The 18,719-nt window shown below is 41.0% G+C and overlaps 1 protein-coding gene across 1 annotated transcript; it reads left to right on the top strand.

The window, feature by feature from the left end:
* The first annotated feature begins 361 nt into the window (after positions 1 to 361).
* Positions 362 to 18,453, top strand: LOC149081454 (uncharacterized). Its single transcript, XM_089237342.1, has 3 exons — positions 362 to 521; positions 14,426 to 14,636; positions 18,114 to 18,453. The coding sequence occupies exons 1-3, from the start codon at positions 482 to 484 to the stop codon at positions 18,301 to 18,303; spliced, it is 441 nt and encodes a 146-aa protein (XP_089093468.1). The 5' UTR covers positions 362 to 481; the 3' UTR covers positions 18,304 to 18,453.
* The last annotated feature ends 266 nt before the right edge of the window (positions 18,454 to 18,719 follow it).

The following is an 18,719-nucleotide window of genomic DNA, read 5'->3' as shown; positions in this document are numbered from 1 at the left end:
ATCAGCCAGCTGTTAAAAAACCTTCGTAGCTGTCATTCCATTGATAATAGCGATTAATGAGATTATTATACCGATTCAGTGGCGCGATGGAAATAACTCCCCAATTTATAGTTATATTATCAAGTTAGAAAAAACACCGGAGTACGCATAAGCTTAAATAATTTACATACATTTCAAAAAAGCACATCGATGATACTTAAATAATTTAAAAAAAAAATGTCAAAGGGGCAAATAAAAAACCCAATTTTCCGGGCAGGATATAATAAGGTTGGCAACAGTATACTCTCTAACACGCACTGCGCTCGTGCGGTAACTTGAGCTGCATGATAACGACAGCTAGTGTCTTTCACTGGAAGGAAATGATTTAGAGGAAATCCGTCACCGAGATTAGGTGAAGAGTTATAATTAAATTTCCATTTTTCTACACCTAAGACGCGTCACGTTTCGCCGATCAGTGTTTCGTTTTAACGTAACAGAAAAAATGAAGATCTTGGTACTTATTATTAGTGTGTTAGCATTTGGTAAGTTTATCATTTCAAAGGTGTTATAAGAATTTAATTTATTAAAAAAAAATAATAACGAATTTTTAATTAATTTCAATCTAAAACTTATTTTATTTCCCATAAGAAACATAATATTATATTATATTATATTATATTATATTATATTATATTATATTATATTATATTATATTATATTATATTATATTATATTATATCAGTGGTTCCCAACCTTTTTCAGTCCGCCGTACTGGCTCGGTTCCCTTACCACCCCGGGACAACCACCTAACTTCGGTGTGCAAAAGCAAAGCGTTGTGAAGGATGTTCATGTCTTCACACAACAATTTAAACAACCTGTAGTTGGTAGGATTCACCTTGACAAAGTTGACAACCTTGACCGCTTCATCAAGAACGTTTCGCAAATTTGGGGGCAACGGTTTCGATGCAGGGATCTATCTGTCTGTGCAGTGAGTCCATTTCATTGCGGGAGTGACTTCTGCCATTTCATTTTGGGAACGACGGCCTGAGTAGCAACATTCCGTGGATTTTCCTCCGTCTGTTGTGAGGCAATGCGTTTTGGCCACTGAATTCTTTTTTTTTAAGGAAAGAATGATTAATTGCTTCAAATACGTCTTTGGCAGTCGTAACCCCTTCGATGGGTGACAAATAAAAAGATTTTCTTTTCTCTTTCAAGTACTTAACAATTACAAGTATCACTGAATATGGCGCAACGTCGGCACTTTCGTCGTCTCGGATGGGAAAAAATTATTTGTCCGGGATATTAGACTCATTATGAGAGCACTTTCCTGACAGCATCTTTTCACCAATAGCGTGATTTTTTCCCCGTCTCGCAATACGATAGCTAATATAGTAGGAGGTTTCGGTAGCTTTGACAGAATCACTCTTGGAAGATTCGAAATATGTTTTCACGTTTACAGGTGCACGATATTTCATTTTGGTGTTTCAGTCCGCTTCCGCACAGATCTAGTTTTTAGCCACTGATCCATAGCGAAAATGACGTGAGTAGTAGGTGCTTGGTAGAAAAGTTGATGTAGAAAATTGTGGGATTAACACGCACACGCCTCAATACAAAGAATGAACGCCAGGGTCTCTGCCACCGGACTTATCCAGTTGCCGAGATCTCTTCCAGCCCAGCTTCGTGGCAGAGTCTGGAACAAAGTGAGTGCACCTAACAGTCTGAGTGTGTAGCTAGTGTTGTGTATGATGTTTCAGTGCTGCCATCTATACTTTAAATTGTGAGTGAAGTGTAATGATTGAATATTTGTAACGTTGTAGGCCTGTTGCTCTCTGTGGCGAGACTTTTTAACGGGGAGATCGGCTCGCATTCGCGCCCTGAAGTTGGGAACCACAGAAAACCAACTTCAGCCGACCACACGCCTCAATACAAACGCCCACAACAAAAGTTAAACGCAACACGAATTAATTCTTCGCTTTGCCGCTGTGGTGGTCGAGTGGTTATAGTGCCGGACTCGTGATGCGAGGATCCGGGTTCGAACCCCACAGTGGTGGTCGGCTGAAGTTGGTTTTCTGTGGTTCCCAACTTCAAGGCGCAAATGCGAGCCGATCTCCCTGTTAAAAAGTCTCGCCACAGAGAGCAACAGTCCTACAACGGTAAATCATTCAACCATAACACTTCACTCGTAGTCAGTAAAACTGGGGGCAGATGACAGCACTACACATAACAAGCATTACACAGAAAACAAAACTTTACGTCAGGTTGCACTACACGTACACGCACATTCCCGCATGTACCGATTTGTTGGGGGGTTCTGCGGGGGGCGGGGTGTGGTGTAGCAGTAGTAGGTAGGGGCTCGGGGATCCATGATGCAGCCACCTCGTTGGGCAATTTGCCTGTTGTGGCGTTGTATTTGTATTTGTATTTGTATTTTATGCACGGCCCGGCATGTTTCAACAATCAAATCTAAAACGCCGAAGAAAAGTGAGACGAGAGGAAGGAGTTCACGAATCCCGATCGTAGGTTGGAAGGCCGAACCTTCCAGCGGACGCAACCCCTCTGTTATAGAAGATTTCATTGACAGGGAAAGGTCAATATATTACACAACTGACAATATTAGTAAAAAACCTGTACCTACCTTTGTAAAATTTCTTGTTAATCTTTTTAATCATTTTGTTTTTTTTTTAGATGGATGGCCGCCATTACCATTTTCCTTTCGCGTACCCCCTAACGGCCTATCGCGTACCCCCGGTTGGGAACTGCTGTATTATATTATAGTGAAATTGAATTAAAATTTGATTCAAAATAAAGAAAACTCTCCGGTGCATAACATTAGGAAAACGGTTTGGATTTCCCTCGGAACAAATTGATTAAAATGTTTTTTTTAGATAGACCATGGATTTACTATATAGGGTGGCCTCTGTTAATTCGCCCTTCATCTCGTCTACTATTTGCTGTAGAGCAGCCTGTTTTGACTCGCGCGGAGCCCTTACAAGTGAAAATACTCTATGGCGGAGCCCCGCAGGTCAATTTTTTAATTATTCATAGGAGTTGGTGATTTATTTTTTACTATTTAAAAACATTTATAATCGTTCTTTCAAATATTTTACTGTTTTTATTTTCCTCGAGCTTCAGCGGATCCCCTTGAGAGCGCACAAAGAGCCCCAAGCGGCGCACCGGTTGAGAACCACTGCTGTAGAGGTATGGTTCCAGTTTGAAAAATGCTGAAAATGTGGCCAGGAACCACTCTGTTTCAGTTTTGAGAATGAAAATACAGTGTGTCACAAAATAAAAAATTAAAAAATTGATTTTACATGGACACCCTGTCCTAAGAAAAAACCCAATTAGAAAGTAGTTGAAAATTCACGAATCTGCGAAAAGTTGGAAAGTACATCCGTAAACTGAGGGAAAAGCCTCTTTCCATCAATTAGTTTTCGCAAACAGCGTTACATGATACAAAACATTTTGAAGTGGTGAAATGATTTCAATTTTTAATACAATATTTGACGTTTGAAATAATTTCAGACGGGGTTGGAACTGTGTGTGTGTGTTGGGGGGGGGGGGGACATGGCCCCCACAAGGGATTGGCTGACAAGGCTCCAGCCCTGGGACCCGAGACGATTTTCATCATTTTTTTTTTAGTTTTTCACGCTATAAATTTATCACAAAGGGGCCCGTAAAAGATCCCAGCTTAGAGGCCCTGTTTCAGGATGTGGGGGCCATGGGGGGGGGGGGGAGCAACCATGGAGGAAAGAATAACAGGAGGTGACATCGGGAACGAAAAGTGAAGCCGTTGTGGCAACCCTATGGGCTGACGAGTAAGCCCAAACAAACCGCTCTTTTCCCTATACTTAACATGTGTTTTGCCGGATCGAATTCTTTTAAAATATTAATAACTAAATAAATTTAAGCACCATGACCGTTTAATGCGTCTTCAGGTGATCTACATGATCCAATAAAGGGGAAAGATAAAAGTTTATCCTTGTATAAGGGGTTTTTATATTTTTAATTTATTTTTGAAAAAGGAGAAGATCACTTTTCACTCTCGACTCGTCATAAGTTTTTAGTTCAATGGCTTCAATTTATTTTAAAAATTTGATGCATCACATTAATGTCAATGGCAATATGATTAATTAAAATAATTTGAAGCTGCAATAAAATGCAATTTCATAATTTTTTTCTTTTAACTGTTTATCTTGCCTTTTTGTTTCGTTCCTCATTATGATAGATCCGGGACATTTCGAAAGTGTTTGAGGCCCGTGGGCGCTCGTCTTAAGCTTTACATGAGAAATTTTGATTTCTGAATCAATCCTGAGGTGCTCGAGCACCTTCTGACAGGGCCGTAGCTAGGATTTTTGGCACCCGGGGCAAACAGCGTTTTGCCGCCCCCGTGCCTCAAACATGGGCGGAGATACGGGGGGGGGCAAAGGTGGAGTCGACTGATCTAATGTATATATGAGCTGACATCATCATCATCGTGCCCCCCCCCCCAGCAATAATGACCTTGCCCCCCCCCCAGACTTCCAAGTCAATCTCCGCCTATGGCCATGGCCCCCCACAAGGGGTGGGCTGGCAAGGCTCCAGCCCTGGGGCCCGGGAGGATTTTAATCATTTTTCTGTTTTTTCACACTATAAATTCATCATAAAGGGGACCCCCGTGAAAATCTGGTCGGGGGGTCCGTGAAAGATCCCAGACTAGGGGCCCTGCTTCAGGATGTGGGGGTCATGCCTATGGCCTCAAAGTACTGGAAGTGCTCGAGCGTCCTCCGCCACTGTGTATTTATGGTTTTGCTGCCTGTAGGCTGTACAAATTTCGCCACCCTTCTTCCGTTCGACTTTCATATTCTTGAATACGTATTACTGGAAATATATGCCGCCCATCCGAACTTTCCGCTATGTAGATGTATTGAGAAAACAATATTAAAAAATAAAAAACTTTTCTTACGAGCAACTCTCTGGCCTATAGTATTTAGAAAAATAATCTGGGCTGTTTTTTTCTCTTCATTTTGTACCAATTACTTTGCTTTTAAAGTGGTAAGTGTACGAAAACTTAACACAAAAAAGTTTCGAATTGAATATGAAATCTAAAATTGTGTCTGCGTTCGAGTTTTTTGGCCTGGAATGGAGAAATATTTCTACAGTATTTTAATATAAACAGCTGAAAGGCATTATATATGCTAATGTTTTTCGCAAAAAAAGGCAGATTTTTTTTCAAACACCGCTTGTTCAAGTGTCTTTAAACATTGTATTTCTCTCAGCACTGAGGTATTACATGTTTTGGCATAATATTTTTAAAATTAAAATGCCGAGAAGAAATTTTGTGGCACAAGATATGGGTAAATTTTGGTTATTTTTGCAAAAGGTTCCATGTTGTAGAAGTTGATATTCGAAAACAAATAACAACTAAAATTATAAAAGCTCTCGTTCAATTGTATAAATATATCCAAAGAATTTGAGGGCAAAAAATCGAGTTCCTAAAGTGAATAGTAAATTTTTAAATGATTTTTAAAAAAACGGGGATGTTTCTCATAGGAAAGCACGGGAAGCCACGGTTTGTTTGGGCTTACTTGGTCCCTTTAATAGAGCGATCACTGGCTTCATCTGGCAACCCAGATTCGCCATGGTTTTTCAACGGAGGCGCTGGTCGCGTCACCTCCTGTTATTCTTTCCCCCATGGGGAGCAACAGTCCAGGGCTCCAAAATCTAGGAGGCGGCAGTTTTAGGTGGGAATAAAGAAACACCGCGCTATAAAATATTCGAATTTTGAAGTTGTGTGGGGGGGGGGGGGGAAGAATTAACAAAATCCTGCTTGCCCCGGGCACCGAAAATCTCAGTTACGGCCTAAAAGCCGGAATTTTGACACTTCTTGCATGTAGAAGAAGCAGTTAAATCAAGCAAGGGCGTTGCGAGAGGGTCTTTTCTTTCTTTCAAACCGACCACAACTCAGGTCTATCACCATTTATGGGTGATTTACTACCTAGCGATTTGTGTGTAAGCTTAGCGAGAGGTGTAGCTGTATGTGTACCCAAAAGTCTGAGTGCATACGTAGTGTTGCGTTTGATTTTTCAGTGCTGCCATCTATATTTCAGAAGTTAAGTGAATCATGTGTTACGATTGAATTGCATTTGTGCTGTTTGTACGTCTGTTGCTCTCTGTGGCGAGACTTATTAACGGGGAGATCGGCCGGCTCGCATTCGCGAGGCTTAGTGGGGGGGGGGGGTCTGGTCCTCACCACCGGAATGTGAGAAAATGACAGAAAAAACTAAAAAAGATGGCCAAATCTATTGTTCTATCATTCGGTTCCCCTCCCCGAACGAAATTTCTGGCTACGGGCCTGAATTAAAGGGTGTATTTGGCACCCTTTCAGTTCCATCGCCCGGGCCACCAGACCCGTCTGCTCCCTTCTAGTTGCGGTCCTGATTCCAAATCATTTATTGTTTTTGTTTTTACTTCGAAGTACACAGATGTGTGGTGTTACACAGATCTGTGTAACACTAGACTCCCTTATGAATTTGGGGCCCGGCTCATGTATTAAAACGACCCTGCTCCTACCTCAGTTTCAACGAGCGAAACAATAACATGATTTCATCAAGGGTGTCATTACCCAAGTTTGACTCTGCATGTATGCACATGAAAGGAAACGCACTCGTAAATTTGCAGTCAAGTCATGTCACCGAGTCGCTAAAAGGTCTCCAGGGAAATTCTTACTTTTTGTCTTCCCACCATTGCTGTCTTAACACGTGGGCCCCGCGCGGGAACGGCCCGAGGGCCTCACAAAAATGAGAACCGGTTGAAATTTTCAAGACTTTGCTGTGTAGAGCCTGAGAAAAATCACTTGGCCGGAGGTCCCACGACACTATTAAGACAGCCCTGCTTTCCATATTATAAATTCATTTGTGAGAGCCCGTGAAAAATCTGGCCCGGGGCCTGCCGCAGATCTGGAATGGCCCCCGCTTCAGGAATGCAAGGGCCCATGCCTAGGGAGCTCTGCAGCAGACTGTGGGGGGGGGGAGGAGCAATAGCAAGAAAATCAAACATATAGACATTTGGAAATACGAATTTTTATGAGAACTAAAGAACAAGGAAAAAATTTTTGCCAGTAATTATTTCAATATTCAATTATATAGCTTATAGTAGGTTAGGTGCTGCCATCCAATGTCAAATTTAAAAGTGACTCATGTGGTGATGATGAAGTTTAAATAAAAAACTATATTCTTTATTCCGCTCAGTTCCTTATAAACAAAGCTCGTAAACTGAACTGGGAATTTAAACTAAAAGTTCGGTTATTTTCTTTGAGCATAAGGAGACGTCCAAAACAAAAAACCTCTTAATGAGCAGACGACAGACGGTTTGTTCGGTTCCCTACAAGCTAAGCTCACAAAAAGAACTGGAAGTTCGAACTTCCAGTTCAGTAATTTTTTCAGGACACAAGGAGACGTCCAAAACAAATAACCCGGAGAGAAGCAGACGACAAGGAGGCTTGCATCGAGCTTATATTAGTGGAGGGAGCATCCAGCCGCCGCCGCGACGGCAGCGACATCAAATGCAAGGAAATCACGTGACTGTGTGAAAACACAGTTCGTGCCTGGCAATTTGCCCATAGAAATGTACGGTTCGGTCTCTAAATATTGCGTTTTAAAGATTAAAAGAAAGGATGGAGAGAGAACTCATATAAAGGTGAAAATATATTAAATAATTTCTTTCATCAGTTCTTGAATTTTCTTTCATTACTTCTGGAATAATTGCTTTCATCAATTCTGGATTTGTTTCTTTCATTAATACTGAAAATATCTCTTTTATTAATACTGGAATTATTGATTTCATCAATTTTGGAATTACCACTTTCATCATTCTGGAATTATCTTTCATTAATGCTGAAATTATCTCTTTCATTAATGCTGAAATTATCTCTTTCATTAATGCTGAAATTATCTCTTTCATTAATGCTGAAATTATCTCTTTCATTAATGCTGAAATTATCTCTTTCATTAATGCTGAAATTATCTCTTTCATTAATGCTGAAATTATTATAATTTTTTTATCTATGCTGAAATTATACCTTACATTAATTCTAGAATATTTTCTTTCATTAATTCTGGAATTATCTTTTATTAATTTTATTATTATCACTTTCATTAATGCCGAAATTATTTCTTTTATTGATTTTTTTATGAGACAAAAATTTCGGTAACCAAATTGGCACATTACAAATTTATGTAGAAAAAATAATCATTTCTTCCCACGTAAAAATTCGGACAATATGGATGATCGAACAAATAAGTGAAAATACGGATTATGTGGTCTTCAGATACGGTTACCAGATTCAAAACTGAAAAAACGAATGATGCGAACCTTAGGCGGTGCCGTCATAACGCATGCCCCCCCCCCCTCCCCCGGGCCTCAAGAGAAGAGGTGCCTCAGAAAAACGAGACGTAGTTGAATTTTTCAGGTAGGGGCTCCAAAAAATCCCTTGGCTCGGGGGCCCATGATGCTCTTAAGACGATCCTGCCTGTCAGTCACACCCTTGTGGGCGGGATCATGGAATTCCAGTACTTGATTGCTTTACTTCCATTAATTTACATTAATTAAACAAAAACAGCAATAAATGATTCGAAAAATGATCAAAGTGGCCGAATTGCAACGTATATTTGATAAAGAGATGATGAAGCGCCTTTTAAACGTATGACAAAAATTTATGTCTGCTCAACATGATTCGGGCCACAATGAAGTGTCAGCAGATGTGGACCACGCTAATTATCTTACATATAAATGTGAAAGTATGTATGTATGTATGTTTGTTCTTTATACAAATATGCAATTTTAGGCCGATCGATTACTAAAGTAATCAGGGAACGTTCCGCGGGTAACTTGAGTGATGATGTTCCTCCCTGTGGGGGGGGGGGGGGCCAAGTGCTCTAAAATTGTGCCACATGTCACTATATAATCTGGGTGCTTTAATTAACCCTAGAACCCTATCCACAGGAACCCAGCACGCAACGCTTGTAGCGCCACACTAGTAAGTCTTATTACTAAAAACATGATCGTCTCATTCAACTTTGTATTACAGATTGAGAGATGGCTGTAATGAATATCTCGAGCGTAAAAAACATGATGAGCCCCCTACGGAGCCACTTTAGTGACCTCTAAAGGTTTCACGGACCCTTCAAGTGCTCTGGAAACGTGTCCGGGCCACTTAAATGCTCTGGAAATATGTCTGGGCTGCTTTAAGTGCTCTGGAACTGTGCCACGCATCACTCAAGTGATACGTAATTATGCCACGGGTCACTCAAGTAAATCTGGAATGTTCCGCGGGTAACTTGATTGATGCGGAGCCACACTGGAGGCCGCTTGAGTGCTCTAAAACTGTGCCACGCGTCATTCAAGGAATCTCTAAATGTGCTACGGATCATTTAAGTGTTTTGGAACTGTGTCGCGGGTTACTTAAGTGATCTTTGAATGTGCCACGGGCCTACCTCAGTGATCTGAAAATATGTCACGGGCCACTTAAATGCTCTTGAATTGTGCCACGGGTCATTTAAGCGATTTGTTGCCGCTTAGTTAGATTTTTATATTACATTTTTACATTTTTACAAAACTGGGTTTGAGGGGGGGAGGGGGCAAGCCACATTAGATAATTTCCAGTGCCACATTTGGTCCGCGGGTCAAGGGTTTACCATATATGGCTTAAAGGGTGGCTCGCAATGAATTTCTTAAAGAGAAATTTTGAGTTCTTACCCTTCAAATAGCATTGAAATCAACAGAAATCGATTATAATAACATACAAAAAGGTATTTTCTTTCGAAATTTTAATTTTTTTTAAATGTTTTTACATTAAAAATTTTTTTTTTTTCGTCTGGGGGTAGGGTGGCACTCGAGCGCCCTATGATCCCCCCCCCCTTCCGCGTACGTTTCTGATCCCACCAGTATGCGTTAAGATGTAGGGGGCGGTGCTGACGAAATTTTGCTGACAAGGGGAGGGACCCATAGTTTCGCTGACTTTTGCTGACAGGGGGGGGGGGTCAGAAATGGCTAAAAATTTAATACTTGAACGCCCCCCCCCTTATTAATAATTTATGAATTTTGCAAAATTGATTTAAATGCCATTCCCTCTCAATGGATCGTGTTTGATTACGGTCCAGACTATCAACACGTTCCTGAAATAATGAAAAAAATGAGTGTAATAAAATGCGTTTTTTCTGAAAAAAAAATATTCTTCATGATTTATGTTCGTAACTCGAAAAGTTTGTAAGTCGGGGAGCAACTACATAAAAATTTTTTAGACGGGGAAGCAAAATTTTTGTTAGTATTGTGCCGCGAAATTCTCCTAAGCCTGGACCTGTCTCCGTTTTTGAATTGTAGTATCTCTGAGAATAGTGCAGTTAAGACATGTAATTTGTTCGTTGGGCTCAGAAGAGAAAGAGCAACAACTGCCTAATTGGAAGTTAGTAGACGGGGGAGGGGGGGGGGCGTATAAAAATTTACATTTTTTTATTCTGTGTACAATGTATTTTAATCCCCAGAACTCGTACAGGGTGATTTCTGGTCACATTTTGAGAATATTTAAAATTAGAACCGTATACCACTACGACGAACGGTTGATGGATAAAGGCTGTAACAACACTCTCCAAGGAGAAACCATTGAATCTTAGATATTGGCCATAATATTACCAATAGGCAGGGAAGCAACTAGGAAGGGGGGGGGGGAGAAGCGGGTCTGGTGTCCGGGCGCATCACAAAAGGGGACGCAAATTTAACTATTTAACCTTCAGCATTACGAGGGGGCGGGGGTGCCTAAATGAGTAGTTGCCCCGGCTGCGTAGTTGAATGCAATATTATCATACAGAAGTTACGAAAATTTCATGAATGACAATTCATCGCATTGAGGGCAATATTGCATACTTCGCTTGATGGGGGGAAGGGATGATCATCATCCACCCTTAGATCCATAGATCCGCGCCACCTTCTAGAAAACACAGACAGAAAACATTTTCTTCGATTTTTTTGAAATGAAATTTCATTTTTTACCCATTCACCTCGGATTCAGCATACATAGCATTCCTTCTTGAGCGGCGCGAAGTGCGGCCGCAACGGGTCGCATGGCCAAGTGCCCGCACCTGTACTCTATCACAAGGGACAAGGATCCATTTTGGTTCCCTGACAAAGAATTTGTTCCGGAATAATCAAATGGGAGCCAAGGAAAAAAATTCGGCTTCTCACTTTTTTGAAAAAAAATTTCTTAATACAAATAACCTCGTTAAACATCAACTTTACAGGATAAGTGATGATGGCTCGCAAAAATAAGTGCTCTTTCTCGGGAATCAAATTATCTGGCATTATTGGGAATAAAATAATTCTGGAATTAAAAAAATAAACAGGAAATATTTTTTTCCCAACTTCAAAATCGGGACGTATGGTCACAAGCATTTTTAAAGGCAAACAATGTTGTGCGGATTTCTTATTCAAGAAAATCAGGTTTATCTCTAGGGTGACCATACGTCCCGTATTTCCCGGGACAGTCCCGGTATTTTCTGTATTTTTGGCCGTCCCGACTTGTTGGCAAAAGTGTCCCGGTTTTTCCCGTATTTTACACGAAGCCTACTTGAATTTTTATTCTTTATTGAAGTCAAAGATTGAAATTATTTTTCAACTAATACAAATACAAATACAACGCCACAACAGGCAAATTGCCCAACGAGGTGGCTGCATCCCCGAGCCCCTACCTACTACTGCTACACCCCCCCCCCCCGCGGAACCCCCCAACGAATCGTTACATGCGGGAATGTGCGTGTACGTGTAGTGCAACCTGACGTAAAGTTGTGTTTTCTGTGTAATGCTTGTTATGTGTAATGCTGTCATCTGCCCCCAGTTTTTACTAACTATGAGTGAAGTGTTATGGTTGAATGATTTACCGTTGTAGGACTGTTGCTCTCTGTGGCGAGACTTTTTAACGGGGAGACCGGCTCGCATTTGCGCCTTGAAGTTGGGAACCACAGAAAACCAACTTCAGCCGACCACCACTGTGGGGTTCGAACCCGGATCCTCGCATCACGAGTCCGGCACTATAACCACTCGACCACCACAGCGGCACTACTATATTAGCTACTATATTAGCGGCAAACTATATTATGATAATTACAACTATAAATGAGAATATTAATCTCCCACATTTGCCTTGGTGAACGCTTTTTTCGTAAAATTTATTTTAATCCACTGCAGTTTGCAGTAACGCTTCATTTCCCGCCATTGTGATTTTTCCGTAATTTTAACAATATTGGGCAACTTTGCTCGGTTTTGGCGTCATTTTTGGCGGATAATTGGCGATGTCCCGTATTTTCCCGTATTTGGGAATCTCGATATCCCGTATTTTTCTCGAGGAAATATGGTCAGTCTATTTATCTCGAAGTGCCTTTCACACCTGTCAGCCTCCTGCCAGGGTTACCATTAGGGGGCGGCATATGAGGCTTCGCAACCGACCGGCAGGTAAGCTCGAGCCGCCCCTGATAATGCTCTTTAACTATACAATCAAATGTTCTTAAAATTTTAGGATCTTCTCTCTATCGGATGATCGATATTAAAAAAAAAATTGTGCATTAAAAAAAAAAAAAAACATTTGATAAATCTTTTTGTGGTGCCCCTTTTGTACTGATGCCCTAAGCACGTGCTTACTTTTGGTTAATGGTTAATTCGGCCCTGTCAAGTGCTCACGAAATCGGGCATAAGCATCGAGCACTTCGAGTGGTTCAGGAAGCACCGTGGTGGTCGCGAGCAACGGGTAGACGATACCTGTCTTAAATCGTATATTTGCTTCCTTCAACTTCATGCAATTTTATGTGTCTCAATGCGTGATATATGAGAATAGTTTGCCAAGGATTAGTTTAAGACAACCGTAATATTTCTTATGGGCATTTCATTATTAACTAGCTATAATACCCGACAGACCAGTCACGACCCAGACTCTGTCCCTCCAGGGATATAAGCCTTTTACCCTTGCGGGTTGGGTCGCGCTGGGGAGTAGCTATAATACCCGGCACTGCCCGGGTTTTCTTCAATGAGGCTTTTTGATTTTCATGTGATATCTCCCCCCTCTTTCTTTCTTTGAGGGGCATATAGACTGTGTATAAACGATTCTAGATTAAAGAAACATAGAAATGAATAGTTTTTGTTTTTTTAAGGGGGCGCTAGGTATTTTGAATCCCATTCCCTTCCCCCCCCCCCTCCTGAACTTCAAGTTATCTATCTCTGCCTGTTCCAGCTTCCAAAAATGCTTGGTTAAAGCTGTGGAAATTTTTCGATGTACTTTTTTACGGGCTCATAGTTACTTTTAAAACCATCTAACCCCCACACATGAATTTATGCAGCTGAATATCAAAAGACAATACGGAGACATTAATTTTCATGCTTGAGAAGATAGAAATAAAAAGTTTAAATCAATGTTATTCCACGGATATCCAACTCAAAAGAAGGTCCGGCTAATTACATCATATTTAATTTTCTGGGCTTCGTATCACTAAGCGAACTCAATATTTCAAAAATCGAGAATTCAGTACAATTTTGAAAATTATTGATGTGGCAGGAAACCCCCCCCCCCTCCCACTAATTTTCCGCATTTCTACAGTAAAATTGGCAATTTTAACACTGATTTCTATGAGGATCATCCTTTGCCTTACCCTCAAAGTAATGCTGATGATAGTGTCTATTCAAAAAGCTCTCATTACTGGGAGGATTGAAAAAAGTGGAAAACCATTATAAAAAGGCATAAACTATTATACATATCCGTACAGCATTGAAGAAGTGACAAACCATTGTAAAGGCATATGCATCTGAACGCACTGCTAGGGAACCACGGTAACTAAAGTGAACGTTCCGAAAGTGGTTGTTGAGGCCCAAAAACCATTGTTGCTCGACAGTTTTTTTGCCTATTTGGGGCATTTGCCCTACTCTAATGAAATTTTAAAGTAGCCTATCGTTCAAGTCGGGTTCCATTTGGTATATATGCAAAATTTGGCGACGATCGATCTAAAATTGTAGATTTGTATAGAGAACACATACACACACACACGCGCGCGCGCGCGTACACACACACAGAAAATCAATTTTATATACAGTATATAGATTATTAGTTTTCGTATCGCGATATGCTCTTATATTAGTTTGTTGTATTTCAATTATATTGAATTGCTCCAAAATTTTGGCATCCATATTTTTTATGGGGGCCATTTTTCTGCCACGTGGTTGTTGGGATTTGCTTGTTGTGGGCCTCTGTATTTGTATTTGCATAATATGAATTGATCTATTTATTATCCGCGCTAAGAAAAGTTGAAGGACGCTAAACCTTTTCGAAGTGATGACCACGAGGAATTTCCGCTCGATTTGACAAATTTCGATAAATAATTATTTAGCGGCGATACAATTTTGCAGGGTATAATCGTTTTCTTTACCAACACCTTAGGTTACGGCTTCGAGAGGGAATCTCAGGTCGAAGTGGATCCATTAGAAAACTGCATGAAGAATTTGATGGAGAATGGAAGAGTAGGGAACAATGGAACCGCCGCGTCTTGCACCATGAGCGGCGTGAAGCGAGCTACTCGTCTCTTCGAGGAGAGTGGTGCTTCGCTCACGTCCTTGCCGTATCCAGTGGCTGTCCGAAAAGTTAGGTGCACGTAAGCGAGATTTATATTCTTTAGGCGGGGCCATTCAAGTATTACGTCAGCGGATTTTCAGCCATTTTTGACCCTCTCCCCCAACCCCTACAAACAGCAAAAGTTATCAAAACTCTGACCTCCTCCACCCTAGTCAACAAAATTTTTGTAACTCTGTCCCTTCCCCCCCCCCCACGCATCCTACCGCATATTGGGATCAGAAGCGTAGGCGGAAGCGGGGGGGATAGATTACTCGAGGCAGCCCCCCCCCCAAGACAATCAAAAACTAATTTTAAATGCAAAAAAAACAGCGTTTCTTAAAACTAAAATATCGATAACGAGGAATATATATTTCATGTGTTGTTATAATCAATTTCTGTTTATTTCAATGCTATTTGAAGGATACTAAACCACACATGAACGTCGTCTATACTCCTCTGCAGAATTTCTAACGAATTGGTACACGGTGTAATGTGCGCGTACGTGTCGTGAACTTAACGTGAACTTTTGCTTCTGTGTGATGTCTGTTATAAGTGCTGCCAACGGCAAGCTGGTTGCTCAAGTTTTCTTTGTAAAAAACGTCCCCGTTTTTTTTTTCGCTCTTTATGCAGTGAAGCCATTGTATCTTCCGTATACAATTCTGTCTACGCGTTCCACTGTGCCTTTGAGGAAAGGCTTAAGAGAATCTGGAGCGATGAGAAGTCCTATTGATTCATCATCACCACCATGAACTTTTTAATTATCATTGGCCACAAGAGATTCTCAATGTTCTGGAACTAACATTCCCTGGTCACTTTCCTTCTTTGCAATCAATGTCAACCCACAATTGTAGTCACATTCCATGAATGAGTGTCCATCAACTTAAAATTTTTAATCTACAATTTGGTATTGGTGTTACGGATACCATGAAGTCAGAATTTGACAAGGAAATGACCCTTGATTTGACCCTCAGCATTGTCGTTAAATATGACCTCAAATGAGTGACGGCATAAAGCATGCATCAATATTGATGACGCTAAAAACTAAATATTTGAATTTCAAATTCCAGCTTTAACTTTGAAAACTATAAATACAGTCAGACTTGGTTACAACGACCTGTGTTGCAACATCACCTCGGCTATAGCGTCAATAATCGGGCGTCCGAGCTGATTTTCTTAGACAATAACGCAATAAATATTGCATAACGCCCAGCATTGCTATTAAATGCCGTCAAATGAGTGACGGCAAAAGTCCATAACTGCCGAGTACAGCAAGCTCTAAAACATGCTCAAAACTAGCGTTGGTAGCATCTTTTGTAGGTCGAAACACACTGTAACATGACTGCACAATGCAATGGAACTGAATGAATGAACGCCAGAACTTCGCCACTGGACTTATCCCGTTGCCGAGATCTCTTCCAGCTCAGCAATGCGATAGAACTCAATAGAAGTACTGTACTCGTACACATCCCTTGTGCTCCAAACCAAATAGCTGGCTGGTGAGGTAGTTTTGCTCTATACCACTAGAATTAAGCCCGCTGTTTGAGCAACACGCATACACTTTGTGCTCGGAACAAAAGATACTCACAGCTTCACTCGCACATGCTCAACTTGGATTTTCAAAAATTTCACTTATATCCCTTCTGTTTTGAACCCCACAAATGTAATTCATGTTTTTATAATAATATCGAATATTACTGTCATAAAAAAAATACATGTTCATTGTTCAATAAGTTATTTTTCACACATAATTACACTATCATTCAGAAAAGTTCTAAATTACTTCTCCATGTGTCAAATATGAATAAAAAACACTGACAACAATCTGAACTTGTTTAATTTGTTTGGGGTCATTCAAGTATTAAGTCAGCATCGAGGGGGGGGGGGAAGTTTCGGATTTGCTGACTTTTGATGACAAGGGGGGGAGGGGGGTTTGAAGGTTGCTTACGTCATCAACCACTCCTTCTTGAAGATATGAAATATTCTAAGCTGCTGACGAAATTTTGCTGACGGGGAGGGGGGGGTCAGTGTTTTGCTGACAAGGGGAGGGAGGGGTTAAAAATGGCTGAAAATCTGCTCACGTAATACTTGAATGGCCCCTTTTCAAAAAGGTGCTTATAATTAAATAAACCGTATATACCAACCTCGCCACTTTTCTGGACGACCGAAACCGAAAAAAATTGAAAACCCATGTTTAACAAGACGACCCCAAAAAATCGGGGTGTGGGGGGGGGGGGGAAACCCATTTTCCCATCATAAACCCATTTCTTCTGATTCTCCTAGATCTCTATACAGTGACCGGGAAGTGTTTTTTCCAGAACGGGAAACTCTTGTTGCCGAGGGGCTAATAATAAGTTCATGGTGCTGAGAATGAATCAAGATTTAATCACTTTGGATTCTACTTATCTTTAGGGATGTGATTGTCCACACACAGGGGCAGAGGTTTTTCTCGTCGACTCATTTTTCATTCCTAGTATAGGATGTCATTAGAAATATTTTATATTTTCGCAAGGGTGGTTGATGACGTAATCATCATTCGACTCTCCCCATCATCAAAACTCGGCAAATCCGAAACTCCCTTCCCCCTCGATGTTGACGTTATACTTGAATGGCCCCTTATACAGTGTGTCCCAGAACTCTACCGCCAAACCGAGAACCATTTCCCCTTCCCCCATTTTGGCACCATTGGCTTAAATTCCACGTTGCAAATCACTGCAAGTGAAAGTCATTTGTGTCTCCAGGTTGTATTGCTCAAACTGTCTGCCCTATCTGTACTATCCCCGGCACCCTAATGATGATGTCGACGATTTCAGGATAGATATACAAGTAACATTATATGCTCAGCATCTCTCTCACAGCTGCAAGGTTAGCACGAAAATCTTTGGCTGTATATTGGTGTGGGTTCGAATCCCGGCTGGTACACCAGGTCAAAATATGTTCCTAATTTACCAAAAAGCCATACAGAGAATTCATCAGTTCGAAATTATCACATTTACCGTAAAGTTTTCCAGATGTACTAATTTCGATCGAGCCGTACAGGTGGCGCATGAGCTTAGGCTTATTCTACAAAATTGAGCGTTTAGGCACATTTAACTCACTGTAAGAAAGATTATTGCTCGGCGGAAAAAAAATCTTGCTCCATGGGATTACTCTCACTCCTATGAAGGTGCAGATCCAGGTGCGATGTGTCGGGGGGAGGGCGAGTAATTGCTCAGGTTCGTATGGTTCGTATGATCGTAAGATATTTTACGGGGCCGGATCAATTTCGCCCATATTTATCGGTTTGGTTAGGAGAAGCGAATACTGCCATCATGGGCCACCACAAGGGTGGGACAACTCTCATAATTTTGCATTTTCACGCTATGAATTAACTATCTGAAAAGCCTGACTGGGGGGGGGGGTGGTATGACCCCCATCACCTCCTCTACATCCTCGCCTATCACCCTATCGCAATTGTTGAAAGTATCGAAGTTTTAATGTCTGTATAGTGCGAGTATCTTTTCTTTTCTTTGTGTTCTAGGGCCGTGCGCCTGGCTAGAGAATGCATATTGGAAATCGTAGAGCAACGATGCGGTGAACTGTCCGATGACCTCAGAAAAGCCTTCGAAAGCGGATTCAACGAAGGTGCCAAAGTAGAGGATTGCACAGCGGACGACTTCCCAGCAGGTTTCTTCGAACACGTGGATGACACCCCTTTGCGAATCCCATAAGAAAATTGCAAAGGTTTATTGTCAAGGATTTATAATTGAAAATATTTACATTCCTTGATCCGTCATCGACGTGACCTTTTGAAACTGGTTTATTTGATTCTGAGATCAAATACTTTACAATATTAATTTGAATAAAGTAAACTCTTTATTATCCCTCTCGTATCACTTCTATATCAACTATATTGAACAACATACAGGGTGGTCGTAAAATAACTTTCCCGTAAAACACGATTCCCCTAGCGGCCGCAAAAATAAACGCATTTGAATGAAATTTGAGATACAGGTGTTTCGGAGTGTGTGAAACGGTTACGGCCACGAAAAAAAAAATAAAAAAATTCGAGCATCCACTTTTATGAGTTGTAAAATGACAGTGTATCAAAAAGAAACATGATGGCGTTGGAACGGTACCTGTTGCA

The sequence above is a fragment of the Pholcus phalangioides genome, unplaced genomic scaffold, assembly GCF_987345545.1.
Source record: "Pholcus phalangioides strain wild (caught in Gottingen) unplaced genomic scaffold, Ppha-v1.0 ptg000010l_1, whole genome shotgun sequence".
In the NCBI taxonomy this organism is placed as follows: Eukaryota; Metazoa; Arthropoda; class Arachnida; order Araneae; family Pholcidae; genus Pholcus; species Pholcus phalangioides.
The sequence above is the reverse complement of the archived record's forward strand: the minus strand, read 5'-3'. Positions and strand labels throughout refer to the sequence as shown.

Coding starts and splice junctions, on each gene's coding strand:
- LOC149081454 (XM_089237342.1), top strand. CDS start 482: ATGAAGATCTTGGTACTTATTATTAGTGTGTTAGCATTTG. Junction 522..14,425: donor TATTAGTGTGTTAGCATTTG/GTAAGTTTATCA, acceptor CCAACACCTTAG/GTTACGGCTTCGAGAGGGAA. Junction 14,637..18,113: donor GTCCGAAAAGTTAGGTGCAC/GTAAGCGAGATT, acceptor TTTGTGTTCTAG/GGCCGTGCGCCTGGCTAGAG.